The sequence below is a fragment of the Argentina anserina genome, chromosome 3 (genome assembly GCF_933775445.1).
Source record: "Argentina anserina chromosome 3, drPotAnse1.1, whole genome shotgun sequence".
NCBI classification, from domain to species: domain Eukaryota; kingdom Viridiplantae; phylum Streptophyta; class Magnoliopsida; order Rosales; family Rosaceae; genus Argentina; species Argentina anserina.
The window spans coordinates 17,890,842-17,907,585 of NC_065874.1; the positions used below are offsets into that span (position 1 = coordinate 17,890,842).

General features: G+C 37.5%; 1 protein-coding gene and 1 pseudogene across 1 annotated transcript; one reads left to right on the forward strand and one right to left on the reverse strand.

Annotated features, from left to right (window-relative positions):
• The first annotated feature begins 113 nt into the window (after window positions 1-113).
• Window positions 114-4,014, forward strand: LOC126789546 (ubiquitin-conjugating enzyme E2 variant 1D-like). The gene is made up of 4 exons (XM_050515736.1): window positions 114-282; window positions 1,051-1,190; window positions 3,081-3,206; window positions 3,612-4,014. Exons 1-4 carry the CDS (start codon window positions 249-251, stop codon window positions 3,750-3,752), a joined length of 441 nt encoding a protein of 146 aa, XP_050371693.1. The 5' UTR covers window positions 114-248; the 3' UTR covers window positions 3,753-4,014.
• Window positions 4,015-5,394: 1,380 nt separating this feature from the next.
• Window positions 5,395-9,599, reverse strand: LOC126787202 (probable ubiquitin conjugation factor E4; annotated as a pseudogene).
• Window positions 9,600-16,744: the final 7,145 nt, after the last annotated feature.

Here is a 16,744-nt window from a genome sequence, read left to right on the forward strand (position 1 = left end):
TTAGCCAAGTTACCCAACTAGCCCCGGTGAGTTTTGCTTTTTGGGTATGATAATTGATATTAGGTGCATTGTAGAATACATTATTTTGTGCATATATTCTCTCTCTCTTCATAAAGAAGGCGTGAGGCGGTTTGAAAATCAAAATTGCATATTCCTCAAGTTGCGAGTCGTCGTGCCCCTACACGTTATTCTCCGCAGCCTTAAACAACTACGCCAAACCCTCCCTCTCTCTTCTCCGATCGGATTTCATGACGATTGGTTCTGCCGGATCTAGTATCGTCGGTACAATCCTCTTCACTTTGATTCTCGCTTCTTTTCTTTATTCGATTTCCTTTTTTCTTTTCTTTTTTTGGTTCTGTGAATTTCAGTTCAACTCGTTCGTTTCAAAAATTAATCAGCACCTGACTAGAGTCCTAATCTTGGATTGGATTTCGTTTATGAAAGCAGCAAGTAGTTGAATTTGATCTCAGATTGGATATGGAACTAGTATATGTCTGTAATTCGGGTTTATGTTGCACTGGTAGATTCAAGAGGAACTGGATTGCTTCAGCTGTGTACTTAGTCATGAGCTGAAACACATCAATTTCTTTTTGTTTTAGTTATTGTACATACTGATATACCTTTTAATCTGTTGAATCCGAGGAAGGAAGTTGATATGGTTACTTGCTAATCGATGTGTTAATCCAGGATCATAAGACGGATACTCATTTTTTGAACTTATTACAATATAATTAGTTACCGGTGTCTGAAAATTGAGAATAAGCCAGACAAGAGGTGAGTGTATTGGTATGAGGTGTTAATGTGGTCAGAATTTGTTTTAGTCTTCATCTTGCATTTAAGATCCGACATGTTCTAAGTTTCCTGTTCAATTCAGTCTTTTTATTACTATGTACTCATTGCATTGCGTTCAAATACATGTTTCCCCAATATAAATATTATTGCTTTAGTCTCAGTTTTCAGTCTATTACTATGAGAACAAGTATTGGTAGTGTTGAGTACACTATGCAAGTTTTGGATGCGTCTCATGTCTTTTGATTCTGTCCACTGCAGTGCCACGAAATTTCAGGTTGCTGGAGGAACTTGAACGTGGAGAGAAGGGAATTGGAGATGGTACTGTCAGTTATGGAATGGATGATGGAGATGACATATTCATGCGCTCCTGGACGGGTACTATAATTGGCCCACATAATGTAAGCAAGTGCGTCAGTACTTTTTCCCCTCCCAGATATTAACCCACCCCCCCCCCCCCCCTGCATAAATCATCCTTGTTTTCTATTAATTTATATCAAATGCTTTGATACATGATCAGATTTATGCAATTTGGGATCAATTAGTGTAGTATGAGTCTATCTATATCATCTCATATCCATAATTTCCATTCAGTTGGTTAGTAGGTAGTAACCAAGTGGAGCCTAAGAAAGAATGATACCAAGTTGTGGGTTGGTTCCATTGTTTTAATATAGTTCTGCACATTTTGCTGCCTGCTATTCTACTTGGCAATGGAATAAGCCTTCTCAAGGCATTCCTTGAGGCCCCGCCAGCTAACTAAATGATTCCTCGATGCCATCATCAGATACATGGAAGATGGCTAAGGCAACTTTTTCTGACAATAAGTTTCCTAAGACGATGCAAAGCCTGTTCAGATTGATAAGGCTATGGTAACTTTTGAGGGGAAATATGATTGTTCATTTACTAATAGTTTAACATATTTGTTTTGGTTGTCATGTCTAGTTAGGGTATTAGGTTTTTATGCTATAGAATTGTTGGATTGGTATCATAGTTAATTGAGTGTAGTTTATGAGGGGAATTCTTGTCTACATTCTGTGGTAAACTGGTAATCCTCTTCTTTTTACCTTCTCTACTTTCTTCCCTTTTCTGTCTGTTACCCATGCAGCACTATCAACATAACAGTTCTAACTATTTCTTGTATTCGCAAAAGTGGCATGCTTGAATCCCTAGGGTGGAACTGCCCTTGCAGAAAATTTTGGGGTGATGGGGGCTCAACAGCTTGTTTTCAGCTCTAGAGATTCTATTTTTATGACACTGATCTGCTCGCAGCCTGCTAGTGGTGTTGGCGGTGTCACAACATGTTGCCTTTATATATAAGGCCGGGTATCAACATGTGCTAGACTTGTTAAACAATTATTTCCACATCTATTTTTTTAACAAAAATGATTGATCAAATTTTATTATAGTCACCCAGTTGAGTGCCCAACGTGGTCAGAGATTATAAAAGTATTCTATCGGCATGAATGTCTAATTATCATGGCTTGTTTGGGTCCTTACCAACTTCCGTTCACTCTATCTTGTTACTCGTTCATGAAAACAACTTTGATTATATATTCAGTCAGATTGGTGGGCTGCACTTTCTGGTGTCATAATTCCAGTAGATATGAGCTTACAATGACGTATGATTTCGGTATGCACTTTTTTCAGCATGGTATGATAATCTTAGATATACAGGTGAAAAATCACAAGACCAGGGTTATATCTGAGCTTAATCTAGAGCAACTTTATAAGCAAGTATACTTAGCCGTACAAATGGGCCCACAGAAAATCATAAAATATGTTCCACTGTAGTGTAATTTTATCTTTTGATATTTTTATCTCAACTTTGTCCTTGAACTTTACTCCACATCTCATCTGAGTTAGTCTTCTTCTTTCCTTGAATTCAGTTAAGTACACTTAAACTGATTCTGGTCCAACTTCAAGGCCAGAGAAGAAACCAACTCCGGTTCCTGGATCTTCTCCTTGGCATGAAGAAATATAGAATATGCTACTTCCAGGAAGTAAAGTATCTTTGGGTGTTACTGGACTTTTTGCTGGAGCTTGAATTTACTGATAGTGCTGTAGTATGCCAAATTTTCTTTTAATTCTTTAGGTGGTTATGTTGTCCAATTTCATTTGATATTGCAATTTCTCACAGCCTGCTTGAAGTGATTGCGCTCTTTACAACATTTCTTTTTCGGATATTGTTGCTTGCAAATTAGTTCTGCATTGTTTTAAGGAAGTTGATATAGTGGCTTGTATTTCATGTTTCAAACCGAAATTGCTCATTTTGCCTGTTGTCATTGTTTCAGACTGTTCATGAGGGGCGCATATATCAACTAAAACTGTTCTGCGACAAAGATTATCCTGAGAAGCCACCTAGTGTACGATTCCATACACGCATCAAAATGACCTGTGTCAATCATGAAACTGGAGTGGTATGTTTTCTCACTACCTGCATTTTATTGGAAATTCAATTGCTTGTGCCGAACAATTATTGGCATAGCTCCTCATTTCGATATCTGTGCCACATTTTCATAAGTGCTTATCCCAAACCTTATAATAGAAACAGGTTGAGGAAATGATTTCAATGTTATTTGAAGATTAATCAAAGCTTATCACTATATCATATATTCATGTGATAAGAATTAGGAATTTAGACTGTCAGGAACTTTGAATTATATAGGTGTAATATGAAATGTAAGCTTCTGAGTTGAAGGCAGTTTTATTGAGCCATTGTCATATTCCATCTTGCTTTACAAATATAGATGAGTAGTTTTCCTCCATCTGTTCAAGAATTTCTGTTTTCCATCAGTGTTATTTAATTTAGTGTTTGGGACCAGGTTGACTCAAAAAAGTTTGGAATGCTGGCGAATTGGCAGCGGGATTTCACCATGGAAAATATATTGATGCAGCTGAAGAAGGAAATGACAACGTCACACAACCGGAAACTCGTCCAACCACCTGAAGGTACACATTTCTAACGGCAAGGTTACTTTGAAGATTGGCAGTGATCTATTGCAATGATGGATTGGCATAGACTGAATCTCAATAATACATGTAATATTTCCATTATTGACTACTTAAGATATTTCCACCATGAACTACTCTAAGGAGAAAAGAGATTGGTGGTACTTAAGCTCCGTAGTCACTGTGTTTTGGTTTTCTTATAAACATCTTTTGTTTAAACATTTTTTTATTTGGGAATTTTATAAAATGGTATTGAGTGAAGTGCAATTAATATCAGATTTGGAGCCAACTTTTCATCTGATACTTGTGTTATGGCGTTGCTTGAAGGCAGTTAATTGGTTTTCAACCTTAATAGCTTATCTCTTCTTGGTTTTTAAAATCTTGATAGGCATAGCTCACCCACCATTGTTATCAGCAACTACTAGACAAGATAGTAGTAAAGAATATTATCCTTATTTATATTCAAGCATAGACAGTTATTTCGTTAGGCTAAGCTACCCTTTAGGTTTAAAAAGTGTTGTTTGTAATTTCAAATGGAGACAACACTACCTGGTCATACTGAAATGGTTACTTTAAAGTTAGAATTGCACTCCGTCTAAAGTGGTTACAGAAGATAAGGTGTGCTTTATTATGCCTTTTGGACCGGCATCTCAAAAAATTGGATTCATGGTTCGTCTGATCTAATTTATAACGGTTGAAAATTACTATTTGTTAAATAAATAATCTGTAAAAATAAGAATGATGTCCCCTTCTTCAGATTGATGTTTGGGACACTGAAGCATACTAAAAGACTGGATTAGATCCAATGAAGAATGAACTTCTGCTCTTAGCACCCAAAATTTTGGTCTAGTGAGCTATCCCTGTTCTTACCTCGTGTTACTCATGTAGTGGTCATAATGAGTAGATTAAGAGCTGTAGTAGCTTCTACTGCATTGGACCTTTGGTAGTGTACCACCATGGTAGCTTCGTTATCTGGATGTGGTGTTAACTGTTAAGCATTGATCCCTTTTGTGTTGACTCCCATTTTCAGGGTGAAAGGGATCCAGTTTATTATCTCCAATAATCAAGTATAAAAGACACTAATTTCCGTAACCAAAAAAAAAAAAAACAAATACTGGTTTCAGAAGTTAGAAAATCCAAACGAGTATGGTTCAAGCATATTATTTCGAGTCTCGATTGACCTTTACTTTGATATTTCCCAGGTCAAAAGCAGTTGACGGTAAACTCTTGAGCTTCCTGGCTATTTCATTCCTTGACATTCTAAACATGATTATATGATTGTACATTTATACTAGATTGTTGTCTACTTTAATAATCTTTTGTCTATGATTATTAAATATAAGTTTATGCTTCATTCTACCATGCCTTTTGATATATATATCCCCAGTTGTCTATACCTTCCAAGTTTCAGAGCTAGTATGAAATCATCTTTTTTAAAATAATTATAGGATAGTTTTTTTTATAAATATATTAAGGTAAAATACTAGAACAAGAATTGGGAAAAATACCCAGCCGCTGAGTCTGCCGTTTTGATATCAGTGAATACTCCATATTGTTTAAATGGTTGTCATATAAACATTGTTAGACTGTCATTACCGAAGGGAACCAATTATTTAAGCTGAGACTCAGTAGAGCAATAACAGATTAACAGGTTGTCTACAAGAAATCATCCTAATCACAAAAACAAAAACTAACAATAGTGCTAAGTTGAACAAAGTTCTAGTCAGCTAGCATAGCACCTGTTCTGGTGAATGGTATTTAGTGTCAATAGTCTTGCTTTCTGGATGCTTAGCCTTGTTTCCCCTCTTTGAATCGTGGGACCTGATGAATGCTCGTACATGTGCCTTCATTTCCTTATCTGGTATTAACATGTCCGCAGTAAGATGAGAACGATTAAATGGATCGTTCTTAAAACTAAGAAGATCCCTCTGAATGACAGACCGGTCTATCGTGATTCTTGAAGAAGGTAGAATTACTGGATCCTTCATTAAAGTGTACTGAATTGGGTCTAGAAACTCTTTTTTTTTTGGTCAAAGGGTCTAGAAACTCATCTGGTATATCTCCAATAGCAGCTTCAGTGTTCAAGGCCTCCGAAGCAGCACCTTCAGCTTTTGAACCAAGCTCAACAAACTTTCTTATGACCTCCTCATCACCAATTGTCCTAAGGTTAAGGTAATTCGCAGCACAACTAAACAATTGTTCATTGTAAGACCTACCATCTTTAGAGATGGCAGCTGCGAAATTGTTGTCTTTATCGCCTCTTGCCATATGAACATATATGTCAACAATCTGTTTGATTAATAGCTTTCGGTCGAACTTGTACTTGGGGTCTTTCAGAATAAGAGAATTCCTTTTAGGACCTAATTGCAAGATAAAATAGTTCAGCATGCTCGCCACCCTTTCAACCAACTCCGGGAGTAGGAAAGGAGCTGTAATCTGTTCAGAAGTAAATGCAACATACTCAGATCTTCATTTGCCAACTCCATGTTTCGGATAATATTTTCCTGCGAGTGGAAGAGGCCAGTTTTCTCCTTCCTCTCTTGAGCAGGTCTACGCTTCCATTCTGCAGATTTTGGCATCTCGGCCTTTAGTTGTTTGTGTTCAACTATCGTCTGGAAACTTTCATCCAGAAGATACATGCGGTCATTCATTAAGCAGTTTAGGAAATTCAAATAGACGTGCTTCTCCTCTTTCTTAGCAACCTTTTTCCAAGTATTTCGATAACTAGGTACTTGCAACAGATACTTGAGAAGCTGCGCGATGTTATGGCGGATGGTATACTTGTCATAAACTGTGTGAGAGCCAGTGTACTCAATATCCACATATAGTTTGAAGAGATTCTTCACAAGATACTTCAGAGAAAGTTTGTTCCCTTCAAACAAGGTAGGAGGAGCAGGAGATGATCGATTTCCAACAGGCATCAAGCAGTTGAGGACTTCCACCATCTTCGATCTTAAATAAGGGTTTCTGATATATTCCGGACTTGCCATGAACATGACAATAAACTTCATAAAATCATCCAACAAGATTCCACTAACTGCTATTGGAAGTCGGGAAGCAACTATAAGCAACCCATGGCATCTTCCACAAAATGCTCTGGCATAGAAGCAAATTCTACTGGGCAAGGTGAGGGCAGAGGCATTTTGAATCCACCAACCAAGCCACCTAGCCACACGACCATCAATCGATAGAAAGAAATTGCCTGCTGTACAAGTTGTTCATCCTTTAGTATCTGAGCGTCGTAGCAATGCCTTTCTTGTTTTAATGACTATATTTCTCTTCAGCTGAGCTATACGAGTGTTCAACTGTGGCGTAAGTCGTTATCATAGCATTAAGCAGTTCTTCGTTTTCGCTAATTTCCTCTACTAATTCTCTATAATCAGAAAATGCTTTGAATAAACCCAGATTGAGCACTCTCGCATTCAGGAAGAAGCACTCGCAAACAAAAGAGTATTTACCGCTCTTCATATTATATTTACTAATCCATTCGGTAACAAAAGAGATATCCTGTCAATTTCCTTAAGTTCGCATCTAAAAGTGGCTTACAAAGCCTAAGCATGACAGCACTGAGACTGACAAACATCCCTGAACTTGAGCAAGAAGGATCCATTAGCATACGAGGTTGAGTTGAGATTGATAACCACAGCAAGGTACTCGAGCTAGAACTTTCTCTTTGGTGTCTGGATTTTTCAGTAATGTGCGGAGAACTTCTGTGAGGCCATCGTATAATTTGTTCATTTTTTCCTTAATCATTCGGTACGAAGAAGCTGTGTTAGAACCTTCTGAAAAGAACTCAGTTTTGGAAAAAAGGATGATCCGACAGAGCACTGATATGAAAGAAAGGACCTAAAAAACTAGAGTTTTCAATGTCACGCCCATTCATGTAAAGTCCTCTAGAGATCCACCTTGGGTGATTCACAAGAGACTTAGCACCAGCTGGGAAACTGACCAAAAACAACAATGCCCTCAATGGGGTCTCAAAGTTCCCATGCGCAGGAACATTGAGAACAAGCTCCCTAAGCTGCTCATACAACTCCTTCAAAATGGGGTCCAACATATTCAAAATCCGAGTCTTTAAAGAAGTCAATTCAAAAACCCTTTAAACCTTGGGCACGGCCTCCTTAAGCTTCCTCCAAATCCATCAACTGAATCTGAAACCTCTGCGAAAATGAGCCGCAACGTACAAAGGGGAGGTATCTACCGAGTTATTTGAATTCCCAACAGGACTAGAAAAAGTTTCCTGGCTGCCCAAGTGAATCCTACAACACGAAACCGCCAACTTCTTGGCTTGCTTAATCATAGATTTGAAATAAATCCTCAATTTCTTATCTTTGACAGAAGCAATTGTCTCACGCTCATCATGGTTAGAATGTAATACGGATTAAATAGGAAGAAGTATCATTTTTATTCATTGATAAGGAGACGTTATATATAAGTAATACATTGAGTATTCTATTAAATAAGAGATTATATAAAATTCTTTATCTAGACTAACTTATACTAATTAGGACAAGATACACCGGAAGATTACGGAGAGTAATTCTCCTACAACAGTCCCCCTTGTATCGCGATCATAATGTGTCATGGTGCATAATTGTTGCCTCGGTAAAAACCTTGCTAAACAAAAAAAAAACCTCTTGGGTAAAATAAAAAGCTTGGTCGAAGGGAAAAATAGCACAAAGCACCAACTACAGTTGAAGATAACATGTGGTATGCTCCCCCTGATCGATAACTCAAGCTCGGAGTTTAGATAAATAGCATACACGCACGCTCTTCACATTTTTTAAAAGTAGAAATGGGTCAATGATTTGAATATCAAATCTTGCCAAACATTCTCCAAAAGTACAACTGCATGCAATATTGCATATTCCAAACAATTATGGGTAAATTACTTATGCGTAACGAGGGACCTAGCTATAAACTACAACCGCTTAATTGTCACTCATGCTTATCTATTATGCAGAATGAACATGGGGTTACAAGATGTTCAACATCTATCCCGGCTATGTAATAAAAAGTCTTCGAAGTGAATTCTCCTACATTATCCAGTCAAAAAGATTTGATTGGATGGTCAAGGTGGTGAGCCTTGAGTTTTAAGCAATGAGCTTCGGGATTGCAACATTTGGCTCTTAGTTCATTAAGAGTCTATGACACTTCATTTTAATATATCTACCTTATTTAAATTATTGCGCTAAGTGGTCTAGAGACACTTGAATTAGGTTAAAACCAATCCATTCAGGATCTTTATTTACATCTCTTAACTTAGTCCCAACATAGATTATGTGTGACTACAAGCTGCAATTTTAGTTGTTTTGGAAAAGATCTAACTGATAAGGTATTATGAGGACAAACCGTCTCATATTTGATTCTAGGGCGTTTTGTCAGAGAGTTTGTTCCTTAAGGTAAGTCTAAACTCTTCTCTTTCTCACTACGCCTAACAAAGGTATAACCGATAGGATTTACATGTGTGGTGTTGGCATTACCTGAGGAATGACCTATCTCTTTGTTAAAACTAGATCCTACGACTTTCCAGGAGGCTGTGGCAGCGACACGGGTCGATCATCACCATCAATTCTTGCTGGATAACACTTTCCATATAGGCCAATCTACAATGTTGGAATTTTGCTTCAACAGAGTATGTATGGCTCGATATCAAACTCATTCAACATACATTCTTCAAGATCTCTCATTTGAATTAGTATTGACATTAAGGCTCCCCCAATGATAACCATCATCTAAGGAAACAGACGAGTGAGTATCATTGATCGTAGATCAAGTTGTGCCATAACTCGCATTCAGCAAGTAATCGAACCAAGTGGTCTTTCCACACTTACATGAGAGCCACGGCCGAGTGATACCATCTACCACATTTGTGGAGTCACCACGTCACTAACAGAGAGTGACTACATGTCCATCTGTCGGACATCAATCCTTACAGGCATAGTTGCAGCATGTATCTCTAATTTTGTCACTTCCATTTATAGGACTATTATGAACATGATCAAGCACAGTGGGACAAACCACGACAAAACCAAGTCGTTGAACTTGAACAAACTTGTTATTCTCTCCCCTTAACGACGGTGAGACTAGCTCATCAAAAGTGATTAAACAAGATCGCATATTAAAGTGTTTATAAGCGGACATAGATGGGAGTTCATGACTTATTCAAAGACAAAATTCAACATCAAATAACTTATCATTATGCGTTTGTGGAGGCGCAAATTGGCACATAAAATATGTGGACGATAAACCGTTAACATAATCCGTTAACAAACATACATATTGTTAGATTTGAAATACTAGCATACAAATCGTAACAACCGTAACGTCAATGATGGTGGTATCGATGGATACCGTAAAACAAGACACGCTACAAGGCGTAGCTTATGGTTTCAATTGTTGATTCGTTGGAAGCCTAGGAATATCAATAACCAATACCGAACCTCTGTTTTACACTTACCTGAATGGTTCACTGACTTTCTGAACCCCGAATGCTACGAAATTTTAGGAATCCAATGTCACCGGTCTCATTGCCGGAACCAGACGAAATATTCGCTGGAGGTCAGTGACCACTTGTGTCGAGTGGTTCACCATGTTCTAGGTCTCCAAATGGGATCACATTTTGTGAGTATGTAGCCGTGAGTGTTAGGAATCAGTGACGCAAGTATCAACTCAGTAGCCCACCTAAAAGTAGGTGAGCCGGTCCTCACAATGACAAGCTCGTAATTTTTAAATTTTGAAATTTTAGGCTTTTTCAACTTTTGTCATTGTTTTGGGTGCTCCATAACATCTAAGTGTTATGGTTTGAGTTTAACCATGATATATGTATCACCATAATATACTTTATCCTCAAAGTGAATCATGATAAGCCGATTTTGGATTCCATCTTATGTCACATTCTCTTTAGCGTATGAGGGTGTATGTCACTCCTAAATTTTGCTAAAAAATAGGCTTAGAGATTGAGCATAGTCAATGACATATCATAAAAGAGGCTTATGCACTTGTTAACGCATATATTACATCTCCATTACTTTGGAGGAATTATATTGATCCGTATAACATCTTTGCTCAAAAGAATAGCATATACAAGTCATTGATTCATTATTCTGAATCTTAGTATCGTGAAAGAATAGGATTCACACTATTTCGACTCATGAGATGCGCTACATCATTAGAAGTGATACATAAGAACTCTTTCACAATGATTGTGTAGGTGATAAATAATGTTGGCACAAGGATTGCCTTCAAGTAGCTTATCATCTCACCAATTTTTATGTATGGTATCGTTATGAATTCATCAACGTAGACAACTACTATGATAAAAACCATTTCATAGGTTCAAATGCTCTCTTGATGCATAAAAGCATGTGACTTGAATCATAACGTCACAAGGCATATAAACTTGAGCACTAAACCACTCTTTGATTATTTTGTGATGATCTCTTCATCGTAGACACAATTGATTAAAAACTAAATTTATTAACGTAGACAACTACTATGGCAAAAACCATTTCATAGGTTTAATTGCTCTCTTGATGCATAAAAGCATGTGACTTGAACTCATAACGCCATAAGACATATAAGCTTGAGCACTAAACCACTCTTTGATTCTTTTGTGATGATCTCGTCATCGTAGTCACAATGGATTAAAAACTAAATCCATTAATAGCTTTCATTTAGCTATGCACTCAACGTCTCTTTAACATATTCATAAACAAGAATATAGAGACAAATAGTCTTAGGTCAAGACATATAAATATCACAATATAAATCTCGGCAAGTGCACTGATATAGTCCCAAATGGCCGTGTAACGTTGCTTAAGGGTTTTAGACCCTCAAACATCATTCACGAGTGATTTTGACATGTAAATATCATGCATATACACCATAGATCCAAATACAAGGATAGGTGTTGCATAGGCCTACCCAACAGGGTTGTTGGCATCAACAAAAAAATAGAGTAAAAAAGGCTAGGACTTCGTGAGAAGGCCGTGCGAGGGGGCTGCGGAGGCCGTGCGGGGGTCCTGCATGGGGGGCTGCGGGGGGAGGGTGGGGGGCTGCAGGGGTCTTGACAGGGGGCCTGGAAGGCTACTAATGGCCTATGGGCCAAGCCAAGAGTTTGGCCAATTTTTGATGCCATTAAGGGTAAAACAGGGCGGCGGACGGAACATCTTGGCGATATTGCCAAGGCCGTAATTCGCGAACCTATTATAGTTTGTCACTCTCCTAATCTTGCACGAGCATTAATTCAATTCGAATTCTGTGAAAAACATCGCCATATTTTGAAACGGTGGGATATAAAGTGCATTACATGGCATGTAACACTACAAATCATCACCAAAATAAGGTGGAAACATGTCGTAACAAGACATCAATCAAGGCTTCATCATGCCAACGAGGCATAAATATGCTACAACAAGCATTGTCAGATCGAAATTAAACCGGGAGCAAATGCTCATGGCACGGAGTCCTTCGGTGTTTTACAATGCAAGCTTGCAAAGTTTTGATCAAAATCAATAGATGATGTATCCACCAAAGATTATGGAGAACTGAAACATATGTATAAGAATAACATCAAACATCATATAAGTGTGCATTGCACCACACAAAGATCGTGTAATCCCGACTTCTGTCACAATTAAAACCGTTGGCTTATGTAGGTGGTGTCATGTAGTATGTAATGCGTTACATTGCATTAATATATTGCTTTTGGTAATGAAACCATAATTACATCGAGACATTTTCGTATGTTCATTTAGTTGAACTAAATGAGAATTTTTAGCCAACAATTGGATTGAGATCTTAACCATGAATCAATTACTGATGCATCGACTAAGTAACATTAGTCACATAAACTTGGGAATAAACAGGTCATTCAGACTATTAACCGAAATGTTATGTTTCATTCTTTTCATTTAATAACCGCAATGTATAATTGTTTTAAAATCCGTAATAATGAGAAGATATTCTCATGTTCTTCCATATAATAAGTGTCTTATTTCAAGAACTTCTCATATCTCACTCTTGTATATTTTGACCATAATGTTTTTGTCTTTCAATGAAACGATGTTGCACCAAAAGAAATTAATCTGGACTAGGTGCATAAATACATCCAACATGAATATGGCAAATTTCAGACACATATTATGGTTAACAAGAGGGAAGATTCATTATGTATCAATATACGATACAACTTTCAAGTACTAAATTGGAGGTTAAGTCCCAAAGTATTGTAACTCAATTCAATAAACCGTAACAAATTCCGTCACAATGGTATAAGTGATAATTTCAGTCACAAACCGGTTGTATAAGCGACAATTTCTGTCGCAAACCAATGTTTGTCCATTTTTTTCAAACTTGTAGCTACACGCAACGGCTACAAATGGTAAAAACGACACTCCCAGCTGCTCCATCAGTACCAGGGGAATCATATCCTTGTATACCACTCAAGAAAAGAAACAATCGGGTTGAAAGGAAATGGATGTTGAAAGTCCCCGATGAAAGACAAAATTCAGAAGAATTGAAATTGCATGAAAGCATCAATGTTAATCAAAAACATACTTGGTTGTTTGCCAAATAATCAGTTTATAAGTGTTGCTCTTGCTTGATTTCCACGATCATGCTTGATTCCATATTTCCACGAATATACGATGAAGTAACTCTCACCATTGCATTTTGTATCGTTGCGCGGTTAATTTCATGGAAAACAAAATATGGTTAGTTACATAAACCATATAATAAATCAATAAAATTATAATTGAATTACTGAAATAAATTACTGATAATAAAACCACTTTTTACTCTGGATGCAAAGTTACCATGGCTCGTTATTTACCAATTTTTCCGAGGGGTAAAAATCATTTATTGTGGTCCAGTCAGAGAAGACCGATCGGGTCGGGTCGAGGGCTTGTGGCGCTGTTCTAGTATCGAAGTGTGCGGGTGACGATAGGGAGGCTCGACATATTGGTCGTCGAGATGCGTCAGAGATCTGGGTTTGACAAGGGTCGTCGTTTCTCGGAAGCAAGGGCCGTCGCAGGTTTGCCGGCGTGGAGTCGTCCATGGTTGGAATTTAAGCATCATCTTTATTCATTGAAAATGAGGCTTTATATATAGGCATTACATTGAGTATCTCGATGAATAAGAGATTATATATCCTTCCTTATCTAGACTAAATTATACTAATTAGGACAAGATACACATGAAGATTACAGACAATAATTCTCCTACAACACCTTTATTTTTTATTTTTTTACTTTTGTTCTTGAAAAAGAAAAACAAGGAACTTTCTTTCACATAGTCACTTCTAGGGGTGGACAAACTGACCCGAAAACCGAAAAAAACCGGACCCGAACCCAAACCGAATCCGAACAAACCGAAATCCGAATCAAACCGAACCGAAAATAAAAAAATCGAACCGAACCGATTCTATTTGGGTTGGGTTTTGGGTTCAGTCCCTTAGAAACCGAACCGACCCGAACAACCCGAAGTCAATGGTCAACGTTACAAAACGACATCATTTTGTCATATTTATAATTTTACATTATTATTATTTTTTAAATAAATAAATAGTGTGGTCGGCCTCACAGCCGCACATAATTTCTAACCTAATTGACCTAATGTATAAGAGGCGCATTATTTAGCCGTCTTGCTTCCTTCATAATGCGATAGTTTTATTTTAAACCTAATATCAATGTTATGATACATTAGTTGACACTTAGAAAATCGACAACTCTAATTCGAAATATGATCGATCGACACCAGCAGATATGATTGGTATATATATTTAGGGACCCCGTAAAAATTTCGTCCGTTTTGGACATGGTTTGACCTTTCGTACCTACGGTTAACTAAAAAAGAGGCGTTTTCACATATTGAAACCCTATTGACCGGGGATTTTCCAAATATATTTCTTTAGTGCGACCGCGCATGATAGGTAACAAAAATTAGGTGATTTCAGATATGCAAACGGCTTTCGGCGTTCGCATATTTGTAATAGGTCCTCCCTTATGGCATAATAGTGGTGTTTTTGATTTACCAAAAATTCTGACGGTTAAATGAGGTCCGAATTGGATGAAATTTTTATAGGATCACTAAATATATATACCGATCACATCGGCTGGTGTCGATCGATCCCTAGAAGTTTCCTTCATATAGTCGCTTCATAATGCGATAGTTTTATTTTAAACCTAATATAAAGGTTATGATACACTAGTTGACACTTAGGTGATCGTCAACTCTAATTCGAAATATGGTCGATCGACACCAGCAGATGTGATTGGTATATATATTTAGGGACCCCGTAAAAATTTCGTCAAGTTTGGACATGGTTTGACCATTCGTACCTACGGTTAACTAAAAAAGAGGCGTTTTCACATATTGAAACCCCATTGACCGGGGCTTTGCCAAATATATTTCTTTAGTGCGACTGCGCATGATAAGTAACAAAAATTAGGTGATTTCAGATATGTAAACGGCTTTCGGCGTTCGCATATTTGTAATAGGTCCTCCCTTATGGCATAATAGTGATGTTTTCGATTTACTAAAAATTTCGACGGTTAAATGAGGTCCGAATTGGATGAAATTTTTATAGGGTCACTAAATATATATAACGATCACATCGGCTGGTGTCGATCGATCCCTAGAAGTTTCCTTCATATAGTCGCTTCATAATGCGATAGTTTTATTTTAAACCTAATATAAAGGTTATGATACATTAGTTGACACTTAGGTGATCGTCAACTCTAATTCGAAATATGGTCGATCGACACCAGCAGATGTGATTGGTATATATATTTAGGGACCCCGTAAAAATTTCGTCCATTTTGGACATGGTTTGACCGTTCGTACCTACGGTAAACCAAAAAAGAGGCGTTTTCACATAATAAAACCTCATTGAACGGGGCTTTGCCAAATAGATTTCTTCAGTGCGACCGCGCATGATAAGTAACAAAAATTAGGTGATTTCAGATATGCAAACGGCTTTCGGCGTTCGCATATTTGTAATAGGTCCTCCCTTATGGCATAATAGTGATGTTTTCGATTTACCGAAAATTCCGACGGTTAAATGAGGTCCGAATTGGATGAAATTTTTATAAGGTCACTAAATATATATAACGATCACATTGGCTGGTGTTGATTGATCCCTAGAAGTTTCCTTCATATAGTCGTTTCATAATGCGATAGTTTTATTTTAAACTTAATATAAAGGTTATGATACATTAGTTGACACTTAGGTGATCGTCAACTCTAATTCGAAATATGGTTGATCGACACCAGCAGATGTGATTGGTATATATATTTAGGGACCCCGTAAAAATTTCGTCAATTTTGGACATGGTTTGACCGTTCGTACCTACGGTCAACCAAAAAAGAGGCGTTTTTACATAATAAAACCTCATTGACCGGGGCTTTGCCAAATAGATTTCTTCAGTGCGACCGCGGAAGATAGGTAACAAAAATTAGGTGACTTCAGATATGCAAACGGCTTTCAACGTTCGCATCTTTGTAATGGATTCTCCTTTAGGACAAATTAGTGGTGTTTTCAGTTTATCGGAAATTCTGACGGTCAAACTAGGTCCGAATAGGATAAAATTTTTTCATGGTCACTAAATATATATACTGATCACATCGGATGATGTCGATCGATCCCTAAAAGTTTCCTTCATATAGTCGCTTCATAATGTGATAGTTTTATTATAAATCTAATATAAAGGTATGATACATTAGTGGACACTTCAGCAATCGATAACTCCAGTTCGAAATATGGTCGAAATATAATATTACGTATTTTACATACGGGTAAAACCGAAAAAAAACCGAACCGAACCGAACCGTACGGGTTGGGTTGGGTTGTGGGTCACAGTCTCTAAAATAGAAAAACCGAACCGAACCGAACCGAATTTAAAATTTGGGTTGGGTTATGGGTTTTGTCCAAAACCGAACCGAATGGACCCGTGTCCACCCCTAGTCACTTCTTAATTCCTATACAAACATCAAATGTCATCAG

Bases quoted from the DNA above. Each gene is read 5' to 3' on its own strand.
- LOC126789546 (XM_050515736.1), top strand. From the start codon at position 249: ATGACGATTGGTTCTGCCGGATCTAGTATCGTCG. The intron at 1,191-3,080 runs GTAAGCAAGTGC...TCATTGTTTCAG, and splicing joins CTATAATTGGCCCACATAAT to ACTGTTCATGAGGGGCGCAT. The intron at 3,207-3,611 runs GTATGTTTTCTC...GTTTGGGACCAG, and splicing joins TCAATCATGAAACTGGAGTG to GTTGACTCAAAAAAGTTTGG.